Source organism: Orbicella faveolata, unplaced genomic scaffold (assembly GCF_042242905.1).
Source record: "Orbicella faveolata isolate gen_17 unplaced genomic scaffold, um_ofav_v1 contig_35, whole genome shotgun sequence".
Lineage (NCBI taxonomy): Eukaryota > Metazoa > Cnidaria > Anthozoa > Scleractinia > Merulinidae > Orbicella > Orbicella faveolata.
Genome location: NW_028301564.1, coordinates 16,534,313 through 16,557,351, shown reverse-complemented (window position 1 = coordinate 16,557,351; position 23,039 = coordinate 16,534,313). Strand labels below are relative to the sequence as shown.

Sequence of the window (23,039 nt, the reverse complement as noted above, 5' to 3'; positions counted from 1 at the left end):
GATATCAAGTTAACTATGAGGAAATATTCGACAGCCGTCAAATAGTATAAAAAAGGTTCGCTTATGAATTTGCATCCATTCTCATTGGAGAAAGGTTCAAGTCCTCTACCACAAGAAGAACGAAGAACTGTCGCTTTTCTGTTACAAGAGAAAAATGGTAAGTTTTATTTGACAAAATGTGAAATCATTTTCACTCACGCCTCTAGCGTGGACAATAACTCATGAGCAGTCAATACGTGATATACAGTACATACATCGAACATTTTCTTTAACCAACCAAGAGAGATCCGGAATAGAAACTATCCGTTGGTTAGTTTTTGGTGAGTCACAGATCCCTGCAGTCGAAGCCTTACTATGTCCATCATAAAGCTCCCTACGCAGTCTCTGAGGCCACGGAGGTCGCTGTTGGCTTTTTAAGAAAAGCAAAAATATCTAATACATATTATGTTTCCTTTAATTTCACCAGGAGTTCAAAGTGTTCCTTCTGTGTTTTGCCGTCCTTGTTGCTGCCACATCTGCAGCCACTGTCTGTAAATGTGAAGAGAAAAAGGTACAAATTAATTTGCTTTGATTTAGTGTTAACAGTCGCACTTTAACCATCATTTCATGTGTTCCATATTCCAAATGTTGTAAAGCAATTCATTAAACTGCGAAGATTTCGTTGCGTTGATCAGTCTAGTTTACAAGAAAGAGTGGAAATGTAGAGGTCAATGTGATTTGGAAAGATGTCAATAACTCAATAAACCCCTTTACTGCGCAATAATTATTTATAAATTGATGTTTTCTTGACTTAACAGGATACCGAGTCAAAGTACAATGTGAAAATTAAAGATGGGGATAAAGAGATTGATGAAGAGATTAAAGTTGACACTGAGAAACAAACAGAGACCGTGAGTGTCTCAAAGACGAACTCGGGAAACGCAGGAGAAGTCAAAGTAGTTTACGACTTTGAAAAGGTAAAATACAATGTGTAGCGATTGCATGATTCACGGGCTTTAAATTTTTTAACAGGATAGATCCTGATCGGCATTGCTAAATATTGAACTAGAAAGGTATTACTGCACCCCTTTTAGTGTCAGAAGTCTTTTCCACTCATTTAATTATTAATTTCGGGAATCCCTCATGATCAAACCCTTAGCTCATCCGCCAGTTTTTATCAGTATACTGTTGTAATTCTTCGGTTAGAGTCACGCCAATTCGTTTTATTTACTGTTTTCTGTCTGACTCTAAATATGTCATGATATCGTAACGTGATTGCCTATCTTTCTTTAAGAACTTAACCATGCAGCGACTTTCCGCTGCAAAAGCCTGTTTCCTGATTGAGTCCACTGGGGACGTGCCAGAACCTGAGGTGCTCATCAAGTTACTCGACCAGGTAATTCAATTCAATGAGATTTGCTTTTATTTTATTGTGTACATAATTCTGCAATAGGCTTCACCTGGATGCACGTGCGATGAAATGGAATTTGATACTGTATTTTAATTGGTAGCTTTCATAAGGTCAAACTTTTTAACGAAGGGATTTTAAAATCGTTGGATAAGCTTTTGTTAACTCCAACTAAAGGAGCCCAGTATTAGTTTGAACCTCCTCATTTTCTTATTTTATTTTTTAAAATAATACTTGGGAAAGGAAATCCAAGGAGACCTCTCCTTTATCAATCAGGCCTTCTTCCAACTTCAGACGTTTGGCGGGGTGTTGGTCGATTTTGAGCTGAATGTGCTTTATTTGTCTAAAATATAAGCACTTCTTGTTCACTCAAGCTGCTCTTGTCATACTTTACAGCAAAGCGGCACTTTAACGGCAAGGAATGGGACAGACGAGGAGTACGATGTTGCTTCGACCGTCAGTGATCGCTCGTTCCTGGGTGATGAAATGGCTTCTATGTGTGCAAAGCTGCCCATTTATCGCATCAAGAAGAGCACAACTCGACGTTAGTGTTATACCTCATACTGTTATCATAATCAAAAGTGCGCCGCTTATGTAGGATACTTAAAAAAGAAAATTCTTACTGCCGTTCAGTTAGTATTATTCCTAGTCTTATTCACCCAAAGGGAGGCGCGGTGGCTTCATGGTTAGTGCGCTCGTCTCCGGATCGAGCCCTGGCCGAGGACATTGTGTTGTGTTCTTGGGCAAGACACTTTACTCTCACAGTGCCTCTCTCCACCCAGGTGTATAAATGGGTACCGGCGAACTTAATGCTGGGGGTAACCCTGCGATGGACTAGCATCCCATCCAGGGGGGAGTAGAAATACTCCTAGTCGCTTCATGCTACAGAAACCGGGATAAGCTCCGGCCTGATGGGCCACTTGGCTCGTACGCAGACTTAAGCTATTCACCCAAAAGTTTGGGAAATCTTGATGCTAAAATCGTGAAGAAGAAATGGTCGAAAAAGTAAGACACTACGTTTTCGACAAATTTAAACTCCTTGATATCTAGGTCATTCAAGTTCACTCAGTTTTGTCCTCCAGAAGGCATTATGACTTTAATATGAGTAGCATTACGAATTGACTCCTAACCTGGTCATTAATGTTGTTGGACAGTCCTAACTCGGTCATCAAAATTTCCTGAAAAGTCTTAACATGGAATTGTTAATTACCAACCAAGAGAAACACTCCAATAGGGTAGGACTTGGAAATTGAGAATATCATAATTTCACTTTTCGTCAACCGAAGGAACGCTCGACTGGCCGTTTCTTGCCGAGAGAAGATCTGACTCTTTCTCATCTATCTAGACACTAAGTTCTCAGTGGCTTGTTTTATGTCATGCTGTTCCATTTGCAAATTAATTATGTTGGAATTACGCATAACTGTCAATAGTCTATTTTTGAGTAGATATGTGAACCATATATCATAAATTTACCTAATTTTTAATATCTTTACTTTCTTTTCTCTAGCTGGCTGTGTGACCGGACTGACAGACAGACAGAGAGACAGACAGACAGATAGACAGACTGACTAACTATATGACTGACTTACTGAATCACTTACTCACTTCCTCACTCACTCCCTCCCGGCCTCCCTCCCTCCTTCCCTCACTCACTCACTCGCGCACTCACTCACTCACTCACTCACTTACTCACTCACTCGAGATTCTCAATTCACAAAAGCAATTAGCACTATGGGTTTCCCAATTAAAAGTATACCGATATGGTAAATATTATCTTGTTTTGCTATTAGTTAACGTTGAAACCTTTATTGTAACTAGACCAATGCCTCCTTTTGGAGAGTAAGCCGGGCGCAAAAAAGATATACTATTTTTATTACTCACTCACTCACTCACTCACTCACTCACTCACTCACTCAATCACCCACTCAATGACTCTGACTGATTGTCTGACTGTCTATCTGACTGACTGACTGACTGACTGACTGACTGACTGACTGACTGACTGACTCTGAATAACTGGCTGGCTGACGGACCGATTGGCTTACTGAGTGGCTTATTTACTTTGCAGGTGTTAAACGTTGGCCTTGCCATTATTATTGCTACCGCTATTGTCATTGTCACTACCGGATCTTCTGGGGGTGCAGGTATACATGCCACTGGAGATGTGTGTGGCATTCCTGCTACTGAAAACAGCAAGATGCTGCAAGACCCGTCGTGTGATAGAGATAAATAAAAATATCCAGATGCTAGTGACTATCATATTTTGCTGCTTTGATTAAAAATTTTTGATTTGGAAGAGCTGATTTAAAAGTGAAAGAACTTCTAAAAGTACATTGCGGCATTGAGACCTGTAGACTATATTGTTTATACCATGAAACAGCGAAAGAAAGTCTGTTTTTTTAGCCTGCCAAATCTTTGCAACAATTTCAGAAGAGATCGATTGGCTAAGATGCTATTGATTTGTAGAAACAGGGCTCCTGGTAGAAAAAAATGATTTCAAGATAAAAAAGCTTGGTTAAATTTTGCAGAAAAGTGTGAGACTGTGTAGGAAAGTAGTTCAATAATGCCATTGCAAAATGTATAAGTGCGAATTAAACAACAATTAATTCAAAAAATGAAACAAATAAAAGTCACTTGTGCTCTTAACTGAGAAATGTGTGCTTTCTGACTAAAAATATATTTCTGTCTGATTTGAGCATTTGTATCTATCAAGGGTATAAGTTTTGTTCTTCGGTGCAATCCGAAGAATTCCCGCGCTTTTGAGAGTTATAGACTTTAATTTCCGCGTATTTTTCAGTAAGCTCTAACCTGAGAGTTTTAGAATAGAAGGCAATTTTGCGTCTAGTATATTTACTGCTAAAATCTGCGAATAATTTCTGTTGAAGTTTCCGTGTTTAACAATCTTTTTTGGTTAGTCTAAGTGACGTAACTCTGAAACGGTGAAGAACTTCGCCGAATTAAACGTGAGACGAAAATTATGATAAATATCCGTACTGAGAGAAGTAGTGCACTCGTCTCCGGATCGAACCCTGGCCGGGAACATTGTGTTGTGGACGTTCTTGGGCAAGACACTTTACTCTCACATTGCCTCTCCAGACCCAGGTGTATAAATGGGTACCGGCGAATTTAATGCTAGGGGTAACCCTGCAATGGATTTGCATCCCATCCAGCTGGAGGGGGGGCAGTAGAAATACTCATGCTATTCATGGTAGAGAAACCGGGATAAGCTGCGGCCTGATGGGCCACTTTTCACGTCTGCAGACTTTACCTTTGTCTAACTGAGAAAAGAGGAAACACTGATGACAAACCTCTCGCGGTCTGTTTACAACTTAACAGTTGAGAAGCCGTTTCAGGAAAATAACACCGAATTCTTGCGTACCGCGACTTTTCTCCTGTCACTAAGGTCAGGTTTTAGTCTTCTCCTTAAGATCCTTACCGTGCAACAGGGGAATCCCCGATGGTTGCGTTACTACATATCGCGCGAAGCAAGAACTATGAACGAGCTTTACCCAAAATAACGTAATGTAGATTGCGAGCAGTCTCTCGTTTGCTCGAAGATCGGCGAGGGAAGAAACCCTGACGGACGAGAAGAGGCGAGCGGCGAAGCCGCAATGGGCGCCGTCTAAGCGTGATGCAGCAGTACAGATCAGAAGTTCAAGTCAGCTCTGGAGCGCCTAGACGCGTTTGTGGGGTTACGAAATACACTAGCTGTGACATAGAAGTTACAATTGGCGTCGCCTAGAGGAGGTCACAAACTCAAAAATTCGAGTTTAAATAAAGTTTATGGACGGAATGTATTTTAATAAATGAAAGTGATCAATTGTCCTTAGTCACGATTCCATGGCCATAAGGTTCATGCTCCGGAATGGATAAAAGAAGTTGTCACACTCAAGGACCCTTGGCCCTTCACGCAGGATTAAATTTTAGAACAAGTGTATTTCCTTCATGCGCCAAAGAAATGTTTTCACTTATACATGTTTTTCAGTGTATCCCAGACTCACTGAATTTGCTACAGATATAATCAAGGACCAATCAAGACAAAGTGACTCAGAAGCAGTTGAATGACTGAAAAGGTTAGTGTCGGCCTTTTTATTGTGTGATCGCTTTAAAATAATTTTCCCGTGTAGCTAAATTTATTTGGCACCTTCCTTTCGGCAAAAGCAAGGTTTCTTCTAAAGGCTTCGCACCTATAGATGGCAGTCTCGTCAGGTTGCAGAAAACAAAATTGGCAACTAAGAACATTTTTCTTCAGTGGCTAGAGGTCGTCATGGCCTTTTTCCCTTGCATCCCGATGCCATTCTTGTACAAGTTTAGGACGTTTTTGACTTAATTAAGGCAGCTCTAAAAGGTGAATGAATGAATTGTTAGTACGAATGAACGCCCTCTTGGAATTTAGTTTTTAACCGTCGCGGGTTTTTATCTGCAGGACTTCAAAAGGCGCTGACCTTTCTTTTGGGTTGCAGTATTCCTTGTACAGTACAGTGTAACGCACGTTCAAAACCCCTTTCATAAAGACCCCACACTCTAGTCCTAGCGCGAGTTGCTTTTCTTGCCGTAAACCAGTGTTGACTGAATACAAATCTGTAAACGTCAGGAAGAAAAATAATGGCCGGTCGATCAATCATTAGGTGGAATCGGTTTGGGCCTTCAGACTGATAGTGGGTCAGTCGGCTATGCCCAAGTAATGATAGAGAGGCAAGTCAAGACTGTGGTAAACTAAATGGCTTTATTTGCTTGGCTTAATTAAATCTCTTACAGTGTTAATCAGTGATTTTAACTGTGAATCTTTTCTAGCTTTTTTGTCCTCCTATGACAACAGTCAAACTAAAAAAAAAAAGGTTATTGTAATCTCTACGAAGCAAAGAATGATGTATATTAGCGAAAACTTAAAGGAGCTACGTCACGACCCGCGCATGTGCGAAATTTGGCTGCGTTCTCATAAAGATTCAAGTGCATCCGCCATCTTGAATTTATCGGAGTTGTTAAATTTGGTGATGGACAAAACACTGACCCCTAGTCCATGGACTACCCTAATGGACTACCCAAATGGACTACCCTAAAATGGACTACCCCTAAAAAATACTATTTCAGATGAGTGGTATGTTAAGAAGCTGCGATTATACACTTACAGTGCACGGAGGATGCTTTTCTTTTCGTTCTGCATCGCCGTCAGCCGCCATTTTGAATGACTATACTTAATAAAACAACCGCTGTACAGTAAAAGCGTAGACAACTCAATCTTGCTCCCATGTGATTCAGTAGCTCAGTCTTTCTCGAACAGACGAAATGATCTTCAGGATGTTACTCATGATTTGTTTTGTTTGTTTTGTGCCGAAAATTATGGCACAGAAGCAGCTAGTCTTCTGGTTTTTTCCTGAGTGTATCAAAATGAAATAGAAATGGGAATGAAGATAAAGCTATGGGACAGCAAGAAATTCCAACGACTACGCTACAAAAATTCAGAGTGGAGTGGAAGCACTAGTATTCTTGGCTGGCCTGGACTTTGTGGTTTTGCGAGGCTCAGTATATGGTAATCTATCGAAGCGTCCTCCTCCTTTGTTACTGGAGTATAGACCAGTTTTGAAACAGTACAGTCCTTGGACAAATCATCAACAAAGCCGCTATTAAGTCCACTATGCCACAACATCCCAGAGACTGTCCCTTTAGCAACAGCAACAACAACAATAACAACATCTTTATTTTCTAAATAATTCAGCATAGTTATTCAAAATGGCAACTGAAGGCGATCCGGAACGAAAAGAAAAGCATCCTCCGTGCAGTGTAAGTATGTAATTGTAGCTTCTTAAACATACCACTCATCTGAAATAGTATTTTTTAGGGGTAGTCCATTTTAAGGTAGTCCATTTGGGTAGTCCATTAGCAAGGGTAGTCCATGGACTAGGGGTCAGTGTTTTGTCCATCACCGCAGATTTTCTTTAGGACTTGGCAAGAACATTGGTTCGTCAGTAATCCCGCACAATTCCCCGCACAATCGAAGGTTTAATTCTCCCGCACAATGTGCCTCCAAATTCACACGTTTTTTTTTTTTCCTGCACCCTACTAGAGAGCCAACTAACTTGGAGGTAAGATATTTAATTCAAGTCACCGAAAGTCTTCAGTACTGTAGCAGCTCTCGAAAGGTCTTCTCTGATTGGTCCACAAACTATAAATGGTTGCAAAGGTCGCAACCCAATAAGATTGCTTATGCGGTGTCACGTGGGCTCTTGCTGTGTGTCACTTTTGAGAAGATTCAGTTTTCACGAAGGGAAACTTACTGCACTTCAGTAAGACTGCCTATTGATTGGAAAAGAGGTGAGGTATAAGCTTAAATGCGTGAAACTCGTCTGTACTCGTAGAATTTTAGTGCAAATACGTGAAAGCCGCCGCCGCCATGCCCTGGTCTTAAGGTCATTCCACTGAAATAGAACCTGCACTGTGATTTTTGTCAAACTTTGCCTATTGACTGTTTATATTGTAGGAACTTAAATTTGGAAATAGAAATGAGGGTTCTCCATGTTCATTTAGGAGCAACAGCACCTTGTTTGTACCATACAAATCCTTACAATAGCACCGTGATTATAGTCACGATTACTTGCTAAATTCACGTTTCCGACGATTGTTTCTTGCTTAACACTGAGAATTGGCCCATATTTAATTTACACAGAGAAATTTATTACTCAATAAATGAGTTGCCAGTAATCGGATACCCGTGTTCTTCGCGCAAACACAGGTATCCGATTACTGGCAACTCATTCATTCAACACAACAGAGAAAAATAATAGATCACCGTACTCGTTTTCGAGAAAATGAGCGCACGCTAATCACGCATGGAATCATGCGCAGTAGGGATGCGCAATGCAATACTGGGGAATGACCTTAATGGATTATGAAAGATGTATTAAAGCTTACAATACTCGAACCCCACAATCTGATGGTGAAAGTGCCTATGACGCTTGCAGAGCTTTCACGTAGCACGTAGAGGGTGAATCTTTTTATCAACCAGGAACTTCAAAAAAGTGTTTGTAGAGTTGTAATCCTGGTTTCTTTTTTGATTAGAGTTGAATGCAGAGTTCTCTGTCAGTTTTCACATGCAGTATTGCATACATGCATAGTTTATTTAAGCAGGCTACAAAATAGGCAAGACTTAAGTCTTGATGTGGACCTGCACTAACTACATCTATTAGATGTAGCTTCATCACTAGGGTAATGTTTGTTTTGTTGTTTTTCAATACTTTTTTAGGTTTATATGTGCTGTGCTTGCTTTAACTATGATCTTGAAGTTTTGAAGTTGTCAAGATTGTAAGTTTGTACGTAACCATTATTTGTTCTTGACTATAGAGTTCTTATCTTTAGGAACATGACTGAGGGCGCAGTGGAACTGAGAAAGAGCCCACTTTGACTGATCTTTGACAAGAATTACATGTTAATAAATATACCGCTGGTGATAACAGTGCCAACAGGCCATTTGCATTATGACATCAAAACGCTAAGGCTTTCGGTCGTTGTAGTTAAGCTGGCGGGTAGACATCGTACTATGAACAAAATATCTCTCATGGAAGAGGACCTCCCTGAGGTGTCAATTAATGGAAGTTGTGACAATTAGTTCTGATCTTGTGCATAATGCATCTCCTTACAACTGATGACGCATTTCCGTCACCGGTATCCTCTGTTTCACACTGTACAAAAGCAAACCTTAAATGCTTAAAAAAATTGTTCCCTGAAAGTTGAATTTCACAAGCTTTGTGGTTCTTTCCCTTTACAAGGTCAAGGTACAAGGTCTGTTTTACAGTTATGCCTAGAGGCATCCTGAAGAGGGTCTTGGGGTTATCCCTATTTAATGACCTCTCCCAACACAAACAGTTACTTATAGACTAAGACCAGACCATGGCACTGGGAACTACATGCCCTGCTCTTATCAAACAGTGTCATGGGTTCTTAAACGTCCCCTTCAGGTTGATACAGAAGGTGAAGGAGACAAGGCCAACGGCTTAACGTCCCCGCCCAATGATGCGATTTTAAGGCTGGGGAGAGAACATTATTTCCACACCACTACCTGGAAATGAGGAATTTTCATTCAAATGTTAGCGATTTATGGGCGATTCAAAATTCGACCGAAATCACTTTCATCTTTTGACTCTTTCTTTACTGTTAGTCACCACTGGTGATATGCCCACAGTCATTACTGTTTGGGGCTTTCGAAGTGCGGATAAAATTTCAACAACAGCGTAACACAATCGTAATCACACGAGGCTCGCTTTGCCAATCACTATTCAGGAAACGCTATTTCCCGCGAAATTTATGACAACTACCGACAACCTTTGCGTGTTTGACTTCATAGTGCAAACAGCCTATTAACTGAATAGTAGAATAGAACAAATATATGTGAGAAAATGAGAAACGAACTTAGTTGTTAATTAAAGGTTTTCTTTTTTATGCTATTATCTTTCAGAGTCAACATGATCAGGGATCTTGTCAGAAGTGTAGTGCTGCGTATTTTAACAGATATAAGCCTGAAAAATGTCAGTCTTGTGGATTTCACATTGGGGGATCCTATCAACCCAAATCCAAAACAACAAAAAATCGATGTTCCACAGTGTGCGGAATTTTTGAATCATGTAACTTGCCGATTTTTTTCATCCCGCACTGTCAGGAATCTATGGTTTTTTTTATTGTAGACGGTGAGCAAACTCAGTGCCACAATGAGCAATGCAAGCTTGCCAGAGCTGCATTTGTTAACAGCAATAGTTCCTGTTTATTTACCTGCCCTCATATTGTGAAAGCGGAGGAAGCAGCTCAACCTCTGTCCACCCATACCTTGACACCCGAAGTAATTTCGCATTACAAAGCAGATCAAAGAACCAAGGACAGATTGTTGGAGGTTATGAATGCTGTGCCATTTCCACATTTGTATCGGTTATCAGAGTCTGTTTTCTGTGTTAATGGGCCACCAACTTCTTCAAACCCAATTGGATTTGTCCATCCTACAGTGGCAAATTGGAAAATTGACTGTTCGTCAAGTGACTGTAAAGGATATGGCAGTGTCATGAGGCAGGAAAAGCAAAAGAAAATATGCATACATTGTCATACCCTTTTGTGTTTCTACAGTGTGGCGATGTTAATGCCAGCAACATCTTCAGCTCAGGCTGAGGCAACATCTGGGGATTTCTCTGCCATTTCCAATTTTCTATGCCCTTCCACTTCCCATCCGATGGCAACAGCAACTGCATCTTCTGCAACAGCAACTACATCTTCTGCATGCAATGTATCAGAAAGCAGTATCTCAAGAGATTCCACCATCAAGCTTAATATGTTCAACTCTTTGCCCCATGACATTCCTGCCAATATTTTGGAGAGGATTGCGTTAAATAACAGCCACTCCAAAGACCCTGAGAATACTAAAAATGGTTGGCCAAGTTCATTCTCTCCAGAGGTTGATTACTGTCGTCTTTGCGGAAGCCAGTTGTCAACCCCACGACCACATCCGGGACAGAAAGCAGGACCTGTTTCTTATATACTGACCACTGCTGTGGCCTTTTCGCCAGTTGAGGTTTTCGTTAAGTTCTGTCTAGAGGCTGGGTGCAAGGCGATGCATCAAGCATTCCCTTTCAATTTTGGTTAGTAATGAGTGTAGGTTTAATGTTTTATGACAAGCTCACTTAATATACCATATGATCAATTTTTACCGCGAGTTTATTTTTTTAGTAAATGAGACTAATAATAGAAACATTGTGTAGTTACACAAATTATCCACACTCCACTCATGGAAGGTTTTCTTTTTTTGTGTCTCCCACCCCAGATTAATTTAAATATAGTTCCAGTTTTCATTTTTTTGGGTTTCCAATTTGGAATTTGCAATGGCCTTGCTCTTTTTTATTCTTGTAATGTTTTCCAAAGGTATCCGTGTCTGTAAAGCTATTTTGTTCGCGAATGAAACTTGAGACGTTCCCAACACGTTGCGTAGCACGTGACCAAAATCTTCCCACTAGCGGTGGTAACATTATTGTTCATAGCGAACGAATCGAAGTAAACTATCTCCAAATATGACGACAACAGGGTTTAGTTTTTTATGGCTTACACTTTACATTGGAAAACTAAACTTTAGTCGCATCAGTAAACTTCCCAACACGTGTAACCAAAGCCTATGCGTACAGTAATGCGACAATTTGTTGTTCTTCGGCACCGATGAGAATCAGAGAAAGCAACTTTTTGTTTGGCTGTATTTGTTTCCAAAGGAAGGAAGGTGATCAGTTTGTTTAAAAATGTTCTACTTGCGTTTGAGGTTATTCAGAATAATAGTATCTTTTGTTCGTTGTCCAACACGGATGCCAAGTTTTTCTCCCGTTCTTTGTCGCTATTTATTGTCGCTAATTTAGAAGCTTTTAGAGTGAAATAATAGAATTCCAACTTTTTGGAGAGTGAGATTGCAAACTTTCTTCCATGTTCCTTTTAGCTCTAGCATGTTCTAGCGTGTTCTAGTGTGCTAACTCACACACTAAGCGTGTTACGGTTAGCACGCTAATCAAAACAAAAGGTTTAGCGTGTTGACATCTTCGAAACAAATCGTTGTGTGTCCTTCATTGTGCTACGATTTAAATATGCGCATGAAGCGTGTCTTAGGACACACTAAGCGTGCTGTGTTAGCGTGTTGTGAGCGTGTTATCACCTTTATCCCTGTTTTCCCGTGGAAGGTCACATTTGCTGCTTTTTCAACACCTTGTTCCCAATAACTATGGTGCTTTCTTTTTTGCTTTTCACATGGTCATATTTTCATTAGTTTTTTTTTTTTAATGCCACACACCAAGTTGATGTAATGTGCTTGCTTCATTAATATTTATGGTTATATTGTTTACTGTTTTTCTAGGACTGTTTAATATCAGTGATAAGCTCCTTGTGTCTCTAGACATTTTGATGGAGCTCAGGGAGTTCTTCAAGTGTGGAGTCCCTCTCACAGTTGCCATACATTGAGAGCAAGCTTGCTGTTCTTTCATGAAAAGCAAAGTAGGTATCAGCACTGTGGTTTCGTCCTTGGTTTAATTGCATTCAAGTAATTTTTACATTAGGTTGGCCTCTCAAATCAGATTGTGTGGCATGTCAGCTAAAACAATTATTCCAGAAGCTTGTGTTTGATATGAGGTGATAACTAGCCATGAAGTGTGTTTTTCTGAAAGAACTTTATTTGCTAGTGAAGTTTTTTGGTTTATTGACAGTGCATTACTAACAGGGTTCGTACAGGTCCTGGAAAACCTGGAAAGTCCTGGAATTTTACTGTGGCATTTTCCAGGACTGGAAAGTCCTGGAAAAGGATTACTGGTCCTGGAAAGTGCTGGAAACCTGTTAAACTCAAGTTAAAATTATGAAATGTATGGCAGACAGCAAGGAGAATTAAAATTGAGATCTTGGGAGTGAAAGGGTTCATGTGAATCTTAGAGTCCTGGAAAAATCAATCTGAGTCCTGGAAAAGTCCTGGAAATTTGCTTCTGAAAAAGGTTACGAACCCTGTATTAAGTGGAACATATTTTTGATTGGTTCTGCCAGACAAATGTACATAACAGTATTATACAGTTATTAGTTACAGGAAAAATTATTGTTGTGACAGATGAAATTCATAACACATGATCGTTTTCTTTATATACAGTACTGCTTTTCATGGTAAAAGTTTTGCTTATTGGCATAACCAGACTTATGTGATCTAATTAGAAAAAAGAAAAGATTTTCTAGACCTATATTTTTTTTAAAAATATGCCCTTTTTTTCAGCCTTTGCCATCTTTAGACGACGTTTCTGATTTGTTGTACAATGGATTTTATTGTTTTGAGATGTTAACTGCCTGAAGTCTTGACAGTCAAATCTGTGTTATTTGTGGGGTTTTGGGTGAGGTGTATTTGGGTGATGGTAACCAGAAGAATTGTTGCAGCCGCAATGAGGTTTGTACCTTTCTTTGAATTTTATTACAGATAACTTCTCTGAGTACTTTAGCATCCAAATCTCTCATATTTTTCTATTTTAGATTGAGTTTATAATGCCAACGACAGGGTGAGGTTTCAATTCCACAAATTGATGCAATGAAATAGTGTCTCAACCGTCAAGATTCAAAAAGTGTTGCCGTATGTTTAGTTTGTAATGTCGAAGAGTGGTAAGTCTACCAGTCAGTATAAAAACATGAACTGCGGACTGGAAATAAAACACGGAGTATTTGTAAACCCTGAAGTTCTGAGGCTGTGTACAGACTGAAATTCTTAATTATATTAGCCGATTTTATTACTATGGTATATCCTCTTCACTGTAATCTTCCTCGATCTCACGCTTGTCCTTCTCTTTTGCTTCCGCCGCCGCTGCCGCAGTTATCGTAGCAGCGCTTTCTCTTAATTTGCTTTCATCCTCTTCTAGGCAGACAAAATTTCTTTTTGCTGCCATCCCTGCTCGAATTCCACCACCTAAAAATAATAATAATAATAATTTTAGGATGACACTAATGCTGTAGAAAGCAACTAAGTAGAACCGCAAGCGACAGCAAATCTCGAAGAGTTCACGTTCATTCAGTTGCTTTTCTTTAATTCTGTATATTTAATCACTGGAAAATGACTTTCCGTGAATGGAAGTTGTTTAGCAAACATCCTTCTTACGTACAGGGTCGCGTCTCTCGAAAGTCCCGGTAATTACCAGGCCCGTTAAACTGTTTTTGTTTAGTTCAAGATATGGGTTTCAAAAGTTTTGAAAATTTTAAAGTTAAACTATCAGCTGAAGAAATGGGATGGATTTGTCAATGGGTTAGAAACCGTTCTACTCTTCCTTAAATTTTGATGTTAATATATCGCTACGGGCCCGCTAAGTTACTAGGATTTTCAAGAAACGGGCCCTAGGATGGCCAGTAATTAAATGCACGCTGATGCTGATAAACATCACGAATTTCCCCTTGCTTTTCTTTTAAATTTTAACATCATTTGTATGCATAAATACATGCCAACTGAAAAAAAGGTCACAAAGTGTTCCCTGAAATCTCCTTCCCAAGGAATAGTAAACAATTTCTTGTACACTAACCTAAAAATAACCTAAATAAACAGTTAAAAGCTGTTGTAGACGCTTAGACTTAACGGCATACGTAGTGATGAAAATCGACCCTACATCAAATAATTCGAAACCCTAGACGTTTAAGTGTACCACCACCGCAGTGTGACTTACCGACTGTGTTAGTTAGGTCCAAAACCCACTGGCCATCGAAGCTAAACTTCTCTGTTATTGTGGCTACCAGCTCCATAGGAATTCTTCCCGTATCAACGCCTTCGCAGGGAAAAACGTTTGATGCGTTTGTATTCTGTAATTGGTAGCATCTTCCAGTTACTTGCCTTTGTCCCTCTGCGACCCAATGGCCAATGAGGAGTGGCGTAAGGCTGTTCTGGAGGAGGTGCCCTGTTAAACAATTCATGTCTCCGAGTCAGCTGTTAGATAATTTTTAAATCTCTATCCATGAAACACTTGTGACACTTTTGTCGAAAAGGAAGGAAGAAAGAATCAGTAGCAGATGGCTCTAAAAATCGCTACAAGTGATAATAATGCTTTCTTATTAGGGGGCAGTCAAGCAACAAATATATTTACATTTATGAAGTAGCGTATTTTGAACATTGTAGAAGTTTTAATTTCCAATTTTTTTCTTTCTATGGGGGGAGGGTAAGCTCCCGTTTTCGAGAGAGACGTAAAAGAGCTATTTTATTTGTTATTTACAAACTGAAATTACCTTGTGCTTTCTTTTCTCTTGCGTCAAACCAGAACGCCCTTTGAACACAATGTAACTTCCCTTCCATAACCTCCTGCACATTAAACTCTCGACATTCTTCGTTGTAAATTACTACAACGTTGTAGTATTGGAGTTCGTCTACATTACTGGCATGGACAGCCATCAGGAACTTCTTCAACTCCGTTTCTTGAGTATTCTGTTTGCAACAAAAATATCATGGATTTTCGTCAACGCCACAAGTACACTAAAGTTCTAAATATATGATTTTGTATTCTAAATAATTTTGTTTCGTCTAAATTTACTCTAACTTCAACCGATAATGTTTGAGTTCAGTAAAGGAAGAAGTCAACTACATTTCATATTAAAATGAACGAGTATGATTTCATGTTCAAGTATTTTTATTAAATAAAGAAACAGCACATCCCAACTTGTGAGACAAAAGGGTCTATTGATCGATACTTGAAGTTTACCAGCGCCACCGCTATTCGAAGAACGGTTACCAGAAGAAACGCATTCATTCGGATAATACTAAATATACAGCACTCCCCCGCTCTCGCCAGGTTCAGAGCCGAAGCTGAAAGGACAACGATATGATATTTATTAACTTACCTTGTCCAAGTGAATTATCACAAGAGCGAACCCTTTCAGTCCTGGGACAATTGATCTTATTTTCTGAGAGGGAAAATTTGTTGGGTTGCCTTCTAACATGACTCCTATCTCGTGCCCACTTTTGTAGAAGTACACCCCATCTCTTTCCTCAGAAAGTGAAATGTCGTATAGTCCTTCCTCTTGCTCCTCACCGCCCGCCCGCTTTTCCCACGCTAATGCTCTCCTGAAGAATGCTTCCAACACCTGTTTTGACGTAGAAACGAAAACCAAAGTGAAAAAAATCGTATTTGCTTGGCTTTGAACTTAATAGTCGCACAATATGGTACTGACACCGGGGAATCTCAATTCTGTGCTGAGTAGACTAATAGAGGGACATCCATCTGAATAACAGTGGGAAGTGAATTCATGAAAAAAAAAAAAAACACTTCCATCTACACATACAAATCATAGAAGACTTCCACTTACGGGTGAATCCTTGCCTTTTTTTAGAGGGACTCCTTTAAACTGGGCAAGTTTTTCCTCGGTCGCGTGATTAGGAAATCTTTTTTGAAGGGATTCCCAGTTCTCTTCACCGGTGTATTTGAGGAATGCACTCGCGATCATTTTCTTCCTTTTTATGTTGTCTCCCGCTCGCAGCATCTCTTTAAGTGAAAGCTGTCGTTGAACAACTTTTCGCAGCAAGTCCTCTTTACTTTCCTTCTCGAGGCCTTGGAGTGGCATGCCAATCTTTGAATGCAAAAACAAGAGGGACAGTTCGAACAAAAAAAATCTATACAATTACCTTTAAAAGTATCATGGATGGAAAACCGGCCAACTTCAAACTGCTGAGCAACATGATTATGAAACAAGAAGCACTACTATGCAGCACCTAAATCCTGATCCTTACATATAATCAATATTAGGGGATTTTGTCCAACCATTATCGGATGTTATTACTGATGGAATGACATTACCAAGACCATACGCGAAAAACAACGTTATCAGTTTTGGTGCAAAAACGGTGATAAAATGGTCCACTACCCCTATGATTGATCAAGGTCCATTTCTAGGCTTCGTCCGTAATTAACATCCAACTTTTTAGGGCAGCCAGAAAGAACATACAACGCAAGAGGTAGCCAGTGTAAAAGGGCCGAGAAAAACAGAGAGGAAAGGGGCAACAAACAAAATTGAGAACGGTTAATGGCAAAAAAAAAGTCCAAATTTTGGCTTATGTGCATACCCGGAATTGAAATTTTGCTCAATTTTGTACCTAATCCTCGAAAAACTTCTCCTTGTAGTTAAAAAAAGCTTTCTTAGCAAAACTTAGGCTTATTTAGCGTCATGGCAGCTAAAAAACCCGACTAAACGGTTAAAAACAGTATTTTTTTTGGCGAAAGTTTGGTATTCAAAGGGTTAAAATAGCACTACTCAGGCACCATTTTTCCCAATGTTAGATGCTGCACCTTTCTGATATTTACTAGTAAATAACAATAGGTACAGGAGAAAACAGAAAAGTCAAATGTTACTGAGTTTGAAATTTCATAAAAAAAAGACAGTCGCCAGGTGTTTTGTATCTTAACTATCACTCAAGTGGCCTTGTCGGTGCCATTCCACTGGAACATGTGCGCTACTACATGGACAAGGTCATGACCTAACTACAAAAGGACTGCGAAACCTTGCTGTCGAATATTACCGACAATCCGTGAATTTTCGAGGTGACGCCGTTAATCGACCAAACTATCAAGAGAGGTTAGCGAATTCAAACACAATTCAAACAAATTTAAATTAAACATACATTTAACATAAATATATTTTTCCTACTGCAAAAGATAATGCAGTGTAGCAGTTCCGCATTTTAGAGTAGCACGAGTATTAGTAATTTTAAGATGTTCCTTGTCAAAGGCTAAATTACTCAATCATGACCGTCTAATGGGGTCATAATATTAAATTGTGCAGACACTGACCTGATTCTGCGTAAGCTGAGGGTTGCTCTTGGCTCTTGAAGGCTTTTCCTTCTTTGCACCCTTCAAAGTCCCTGCGTCAAACATTTTAGAGACCTCTACGAGAAGGTCCCATGTTGTCTTAGGTAGCAGTGCTGCCTGCAACGTGGGTTCCAGGGCATTGACATCCTAAGGTGTAAAAATAAAGATTGTTTCACTGTTTGTAAGAAACCATGCGCTTTACGTTTCTTAAAATTAAACAGATCACATCAGTCTTTCTTTGAGCATATATGTTACTTTCTTCATTCTTCGATGATGTTGATTCTTGCGTATGGATCGCTTTCGCTTGAATATTTTTCAATGAAAATTAAGACATTTTATTCATGTCCTTGCGTTTTCGACTTTTTTCGTTATGCACGTTTACGTGAAGAGTGGCTTCTTTTTCATGTTGAATATCTATCATCCTACAGAATGTATTTTAATTCCAGGTGTGAAATTTTTACTTATCATAAGAGTTGCAATAACAGACCATAAAAGCTAACAACTTGCAACGTACCCCTTATAAGATGAAGATGAAGACCACCAATTAATTCCAGTTTCGCCCCTCGTATCAGGTTCTTGTCCCCTGCCAGCTCTTCCCTTGTAATCTCTCCAATGGCCAACTATGGCTGTCCATTGAGGATTATCGATGGATCCACTTCGACATCTCTCGCGATGCTGTCAACTCTACTTTCGTTCAACTGTCGGTCAGGCCACTTTGCTGGACATTCGCGCAAACTGCTCAGTTTGATATGAAAATGACCTGTTGAAGGCAATTGGACAGAACATCTTCCCTAACCCTCGCTCAACAACACTTTGTTCCTTTGAGTCGGGCGACCGACTATAAATTTCCTGTCAAAGCTTAGTCACGTGCAATGAGGAATACCGTAGACACGTAATGAGGGCTCAACCTTCTTTTCACGATGTCTAATAAAAGTCGATGCCGAAAGGAAAACATAGGTCGAATATGTTCACAAATGGCGCGATCTTTTTTTCAAACATACAGACTAACACACCGTTCGCGGTAGATCCACTCTAAAAGTAGTCAGCGAGCTGGTCGTTCGACCCTTAAAAACGCTAGGTTACACTATACTCATGGGTGTCACCTGAGGTACAGCCTATTTACGCTGACTGGCTCTCAAAAAAAAAAAATACTGGGTTACACTGTACTCATGGGTGTGTCACCTAAAGTACAGCCTATTTACGCTGGCTCCCAAAAAAACGCTGGGTTACACTGTACTCATGGGTGTGCCACCTAAAGTACAGCCTATTTACGCTATTTACGCATAAAACGCTTGGTTACACTTCACTCATGGGTGTGTCACCTAAAGTACAGCCTATTTACGCTATTTACGCCTAAAACGCTTGGTTACACTTCACTCATGGGTGTGTCACCTAAAGTACATCCTATTTGCGCTGGCTTTCAAAAAACCTGGGTTACACTGCACTCATGGGTGTGTCACCTAAAGTACAGCCTATTTACGCTGGCTTTCAAAAAACCTGGGTTACACTGCACTCGTGGATGTGTCACCTAAAGTACAGCCTATTTGCGCTGGCTTTCAAAAACCCTGGGTTAGACTGCACTCATGGATGAGTCACCTAAAGTACAGCCTATTTACATTGGCTTTCATAAAACGCTGGGTTACCCTGCACTCATTGGTGTGTCACCTAAAGTACAGCCTATTTACGCTGGCTTTCAAAAAACCTGGGTTACACTGCACTCATGGGTGTGTCACCTAAAGTACAGCCTATTTACATTGGCTCTCATAAAACGCTGAGTTACACTGCACTCATGAGTGTGTCACCTAAAGTACAGCCTATTTAAGCTGGCTTTCAAAAACCCCTGGGTTACACTGTACTCATGGGGTTGCTACCTAAAGTACAGACTATTTACATTGGCTCTCATAAAACGCTGGGTTACATTGCAATAATGGGTGTGTCACCTAAAGTACAGCCTATTTACGCTGGCTCTCAAAACAACGCAGGGTTACACTGTACTAAAATGATTTGGAAATACGGACAAATAACACTCCTCTGCTCCCTGTACGCAGACTGACAACCTCCAGACGTAAAGAGTTTCATGCAAGTGGCCAGGCGTCAATCGATAACAAAGGGACACGACTAAACGCAAGGACCGGAAATTATGTCGCTCATGGCCAGCGAATAGCGAGCTGTTGAGATATTTGATGGCTCCTGTTGCTATATGCATACTGGCTCGCATTGGTAGCTCTGAAAGTCTCCGGTTCGAATTTTTACAGTCTAAAGATCCTCCGATAAAAACTTTAAAACTCTATAGTCTCTTAGAGATGGTCAAGTCTCAGGCTCGCAAAGAAAAAGTCGGTCTCGAATTACCATTGGCCATCTGTCAATATATTTACGGTCACAAAAGTGTTTTCTTTTAGTCCTGTTTCATACAATTTTCACAAATCAAAGTGTGAATCGATAGTTATATCTAAACTTGCAAATAAGCCCTAGCTAAACCAGTAAACACTGCTGCAGAAACATTACCAGCAAGGGCAAAATGTCGTTTCCGCTCAGAAATGTGTGGCGCCAAAATACATCAAAGATAATTTTGCCGCCAGAAACATTGTTTCGTTCGGGATTACAACCATGCAGCATTGCAAACATGCGGCACTCGTGTGCAAAACAGTCATAATTATCTGCTCTCGCTGGCAATATTCCCATTTCAATATGGTTTGGATTTAGGGACCTTAGTGCCCGGCGAACGTGCTCGTCGCTATAAAACATTCAAGTTGTATAGAATCAGGACGTAACATGTCGATCAAAGTCGATCATCGAAAACGTAGTCGATAAGTCGATAGTACTCGATGTTTGTCGATAATTGTCAATCGACAAGTTAAGTTTGTCGATAAAAGTCGATAATCACAAGATTTTCAACTGATTATCGATTTTATCGACAAAAATGCAGACAAATGTTTCAATCAGCTGCGAAATTCAAGTAACCAAACCAATAATACCTCCAGTGACTTTTTTTATGCCGAGTGTAAACAGCTCTTAAGTAAATGTGTGTGGCAATAAACTGAAATGAAAACCTGAACAGCCAAGTGGTCTGTTATTCATTACAGAATAAAATGTTTAAATTACCTCGAGAAATGATCGATTAACAGTTTCAGCTGAACTAAATCGCGATCTTTTACATAACTTGAACCAAACTAGTTCCCAGGGTCTCTCTAGGCGGGGAGATAAGAGATCCTGGGAATTCGAAGTCGTGCTTCTTCGGGGGGACAGAACGGGTCAAAATTTAGACTAGATGCGGGAAAAATCGAGGCCAATAAAGTAATTAAGAAGTAAAGTAAAGTAAATTAACATTTTATTCATCAGTGTTTTTACTTAGTTGAACATTTGAAAAATACAAGCTGCTACGACTCTACTCCCTCTCCGCCAGGTTGGCTAAATTCGCCGGGTTTGTATACCCCTTGCTTCTCCTTGCACCTGTGACTGTTGTACCAGTCCGCAACCTACGTATGTCTACGCCATACATCGTTTTTTATATTTCCGATACTTGTCGATTGAAATCGATCAAAATCGATCAAAATCGATCAAAATCAATCATAATCGAACAAAGTCGATAATCACAATAAATTGTGTGATCGACTTTTACCGATTTCCGATATTTATCGATTGATTAGTATCGACAACGATCGACAATGATCGATTTTTATCGACTATCGAAATAATCGACATGTTACGTCCTGATAGAATGGCAACATACCTAAATAATGCGCACCAATTGCCTCGTCCAGGGTATTGGGCTTGTATAATTTCGTTGGCGAGGGAAGCTCAGCACCTTCTGGTGTCGGAGTCGTAGTTTTCCGTTTTTTGTTTCCCTTCTTCGCTTTCTTCACGGGCGGTTTTTGGAGCGGCGATCCGTCAGCGCGGCCCCTTGATCATCGGCGACGGTGACTAACGCTTGAACAGTAGTTGCATTCGTTTACGGTGTGGTTGCGGTAGCGGACGATGCAGCGATCTGTCTGTACTTTTTTACAAAAGCTTTTCCACTGGATTGAAGGCCGACAAATTGTCGCGAGAAATCGTTCCTGTCAACTTGAAAATTTTCGAGGGCGAATTTCATCTGGCACTTTCTGCTCGCCGATATCATGTCCTTGAATGTTATCTGTCGGGTTAATGGATCGGTTAATAAAGCTAATTAAACACTGAAAGCTTCTTTTAAGAACACAACATTGCTCTCCAGTAGAACTTTGAACTTAATACCGACGCGGAACACATGTAATGTTCATTCTGCAGGTAAATCAAAAGTGCAATTCAGCAAACAATCTGGTTCCCTCTTCGAAAGACAGAGAGCTTGTATGCGAGCCTCTAGCGGGACACAGTTGAATCCCTCGTCTTGAGCACTTTAATACGCCAGTTTACGTTACGACGAGCGCGCACATAGCCTTTCGTAAAGTAGCATTTGTTGATTACAAACGAAACTTACCACAACATGATTATTATCCCGCCCTCTGTTATTTGGGCTTTCTCTGACCTCCTGGACTTGTTCCATCAAGTTCAAATTTTTGTTTTTTATCCTTTCTTCGTTTAACTTCACGAAAACACCATCTTCATTTTGCTTAAAATACCATGGACCATTCGTAGCCTCCTCCATGATTATACGCGCAATTGGACGACTGTCTAATGTTCGCTAGCTCAGATGTGTGACTGGCTCAACGTGATGCGAAGTAATACTGACGAAACGTACCAGAACAATGGTTGCCTGTGTATTTTGACAGCCGGAAGTGTCATGGAAACAGCAACCACCAGAAACGTGTGTGAAGTATCTTATTTATACCGTGTAGCATGAAAATTTTTCAAGGTTTTCATATTTACTGATTTTGAGGAAATTTTCTCGATCCGCAAAAATAAGTTCCCGCAGAAAAAAAAACCGCAATTTAAAACGCCGCAGAGTCCAATAAGAAGCTCCGCTCTTAATAAACTTGTGTTAAGGTTACTGTAGACCTTCAAGGGTGCCTTCCGGAAAATGCTTTCTTTACGCGCTGCTTTAAAGAACACCACGGCAAACTATACATCAATGTAAAGCTAATAAACTGTAGAATCCGAAAATAACAATATATTTTGCTATTTTTGTTTTGATAGGCACGCGCAAGCCTAAAAACGCAAAAATGAAGTTGAAGTCGTGGTAAGTTTTCTCGTTTATGCACCTTTGATTTGTTTGTATAAAATATTCCCGAGCTGATAAACTAAATTTGCTTCTCTTAGGGTATTGTGGAGTTACGAATATTGTGAGGAAACTGTAATGGAAGCCAGCTAAATTTTGTCTAGAACATACGAAGAGAAAGAAATTGCCGTAAGCAAATTGAACTCTGTTTTGCTCGGGA

General features: G+C 40.0%; 2 protein-coding genes and 1 pseudogene across 5 annotated transcripts; 2 read left to right on the top strand and 1 right to left on the bottom strand.

The window, feature by feature from the left end:
- LOC149103506 (uncharacterized) lies at positions 1–4,041 on the top strand. The gene is made up of 6 exons (XM_089272678.1): positions 1–157; positions 467–550; positions 798–956; positions 1,274–1,375; positions 1,784–1,931; positions 3,456–4,041. Exons 1-6 carry the CDS (start codon positions 155–157, stop codon positions 3,572–3,574), a joined length of 615 nt encoding a protein of 204 aa, XP_089128804.1. The 5' UTR covers positions 1–154; the 3' UTR covers positions 3,575–4,041.
- A 2,535-nt stretch (positions 4,042–6,576) lies between these two features.
- LOC110053581 (uncharacterized) lies at positions 6,577–13,314 on the top strand. Of its 3 annotated transcripts, none has more exons than XM_089273479.1 (6): positions 6,577–7,168; positions 7,452–7,699; positions 8,628–8,694; positions 9,837–11,001; positions 12,249–12,385; positions 13,220–13,289. In XM_089273479.1, the coding sequence occupies exons 4-5, from the start codon at positions 10,044–10,046 to the stop codon at positions 12,350–12,352; spliced, it is 1,062 nt and encodes a 353-aa protein (XP_089129605.1). In that variant the 5' UTR covers positions 6,577–7,168; positions 7,452–7,699; positions 8,628–8,694; positions 9,837–10,043; the 3' UTR covers positions 12,353–12,385; positions 13,220–13,289. The 3 variants fall into 3 exon arrangements, with proteins under 3 accessions (XP_089129605.1, XP_089129603.1, XP_089129604.1); XM_089273477.1 differs by having other exon boundaries at positions 6,578–7,168; positions 13,203–13,314; XM_089273478.1 differs by lacking the exon at positions 7,452–7,699 and having other exon boundaries at positions 6,578–7,168; positions 13,203–13,314.
- Positions 13,307–22,592, bottom strand: LOC110058442 (uncharacterized; annotated as a pseudogene). Its single transcript, XR_016202189.1, has 9 exons — positions 22,142–22,592; positions 21,419–21,820; positions 18,189–18,448; positions 17,671–17,835; positions 16,193–16,453; positions 15,728–15,970; positions 15,119–15,314; positions 14,566–14,793; positions 13,307–13,820 (listed from the first exon to the last, which is right to left on the bottom strand). The product of XR_016202189.1 is annotated as an uncharacterized LOC110058442 (transcript).
- Between the last annotated feature and the right edge of the window lie 447 nt (positions 22,593–23,039).

Coding starts and splice junctions, on each gene's coding strand:
- LOC149103506 (XM_089272678.1), top strand. Junction 551..797: donor GTAAATGTGAAGAGAAAAAG/GTACAAATTAAT, acceptor TTGACTTAACAG/GATACCGAGTCAAAGTACAA. Junction 1,932..3,455: donor CAAGAAGAGCACAACTCGAC/GTTAGTGTTATA, acceptor TTTACTTTGCAG/GTGTTAAACGTTGGCCTTGC.
- LOC110053581 (XM_089273478.1), top strand. CDS start 10,044: ATGGTTTTTTTTATTGTAGACGGTGAGCAAACTCAGTGCCACAATGAG. Junction 11,002..12,248: donor AGCATTCCCTTTCAATTTTG/GTTAGTAATGAG, acceptor CTGTTTTTCTAG/GACTGTTTAATATCAGTGAT.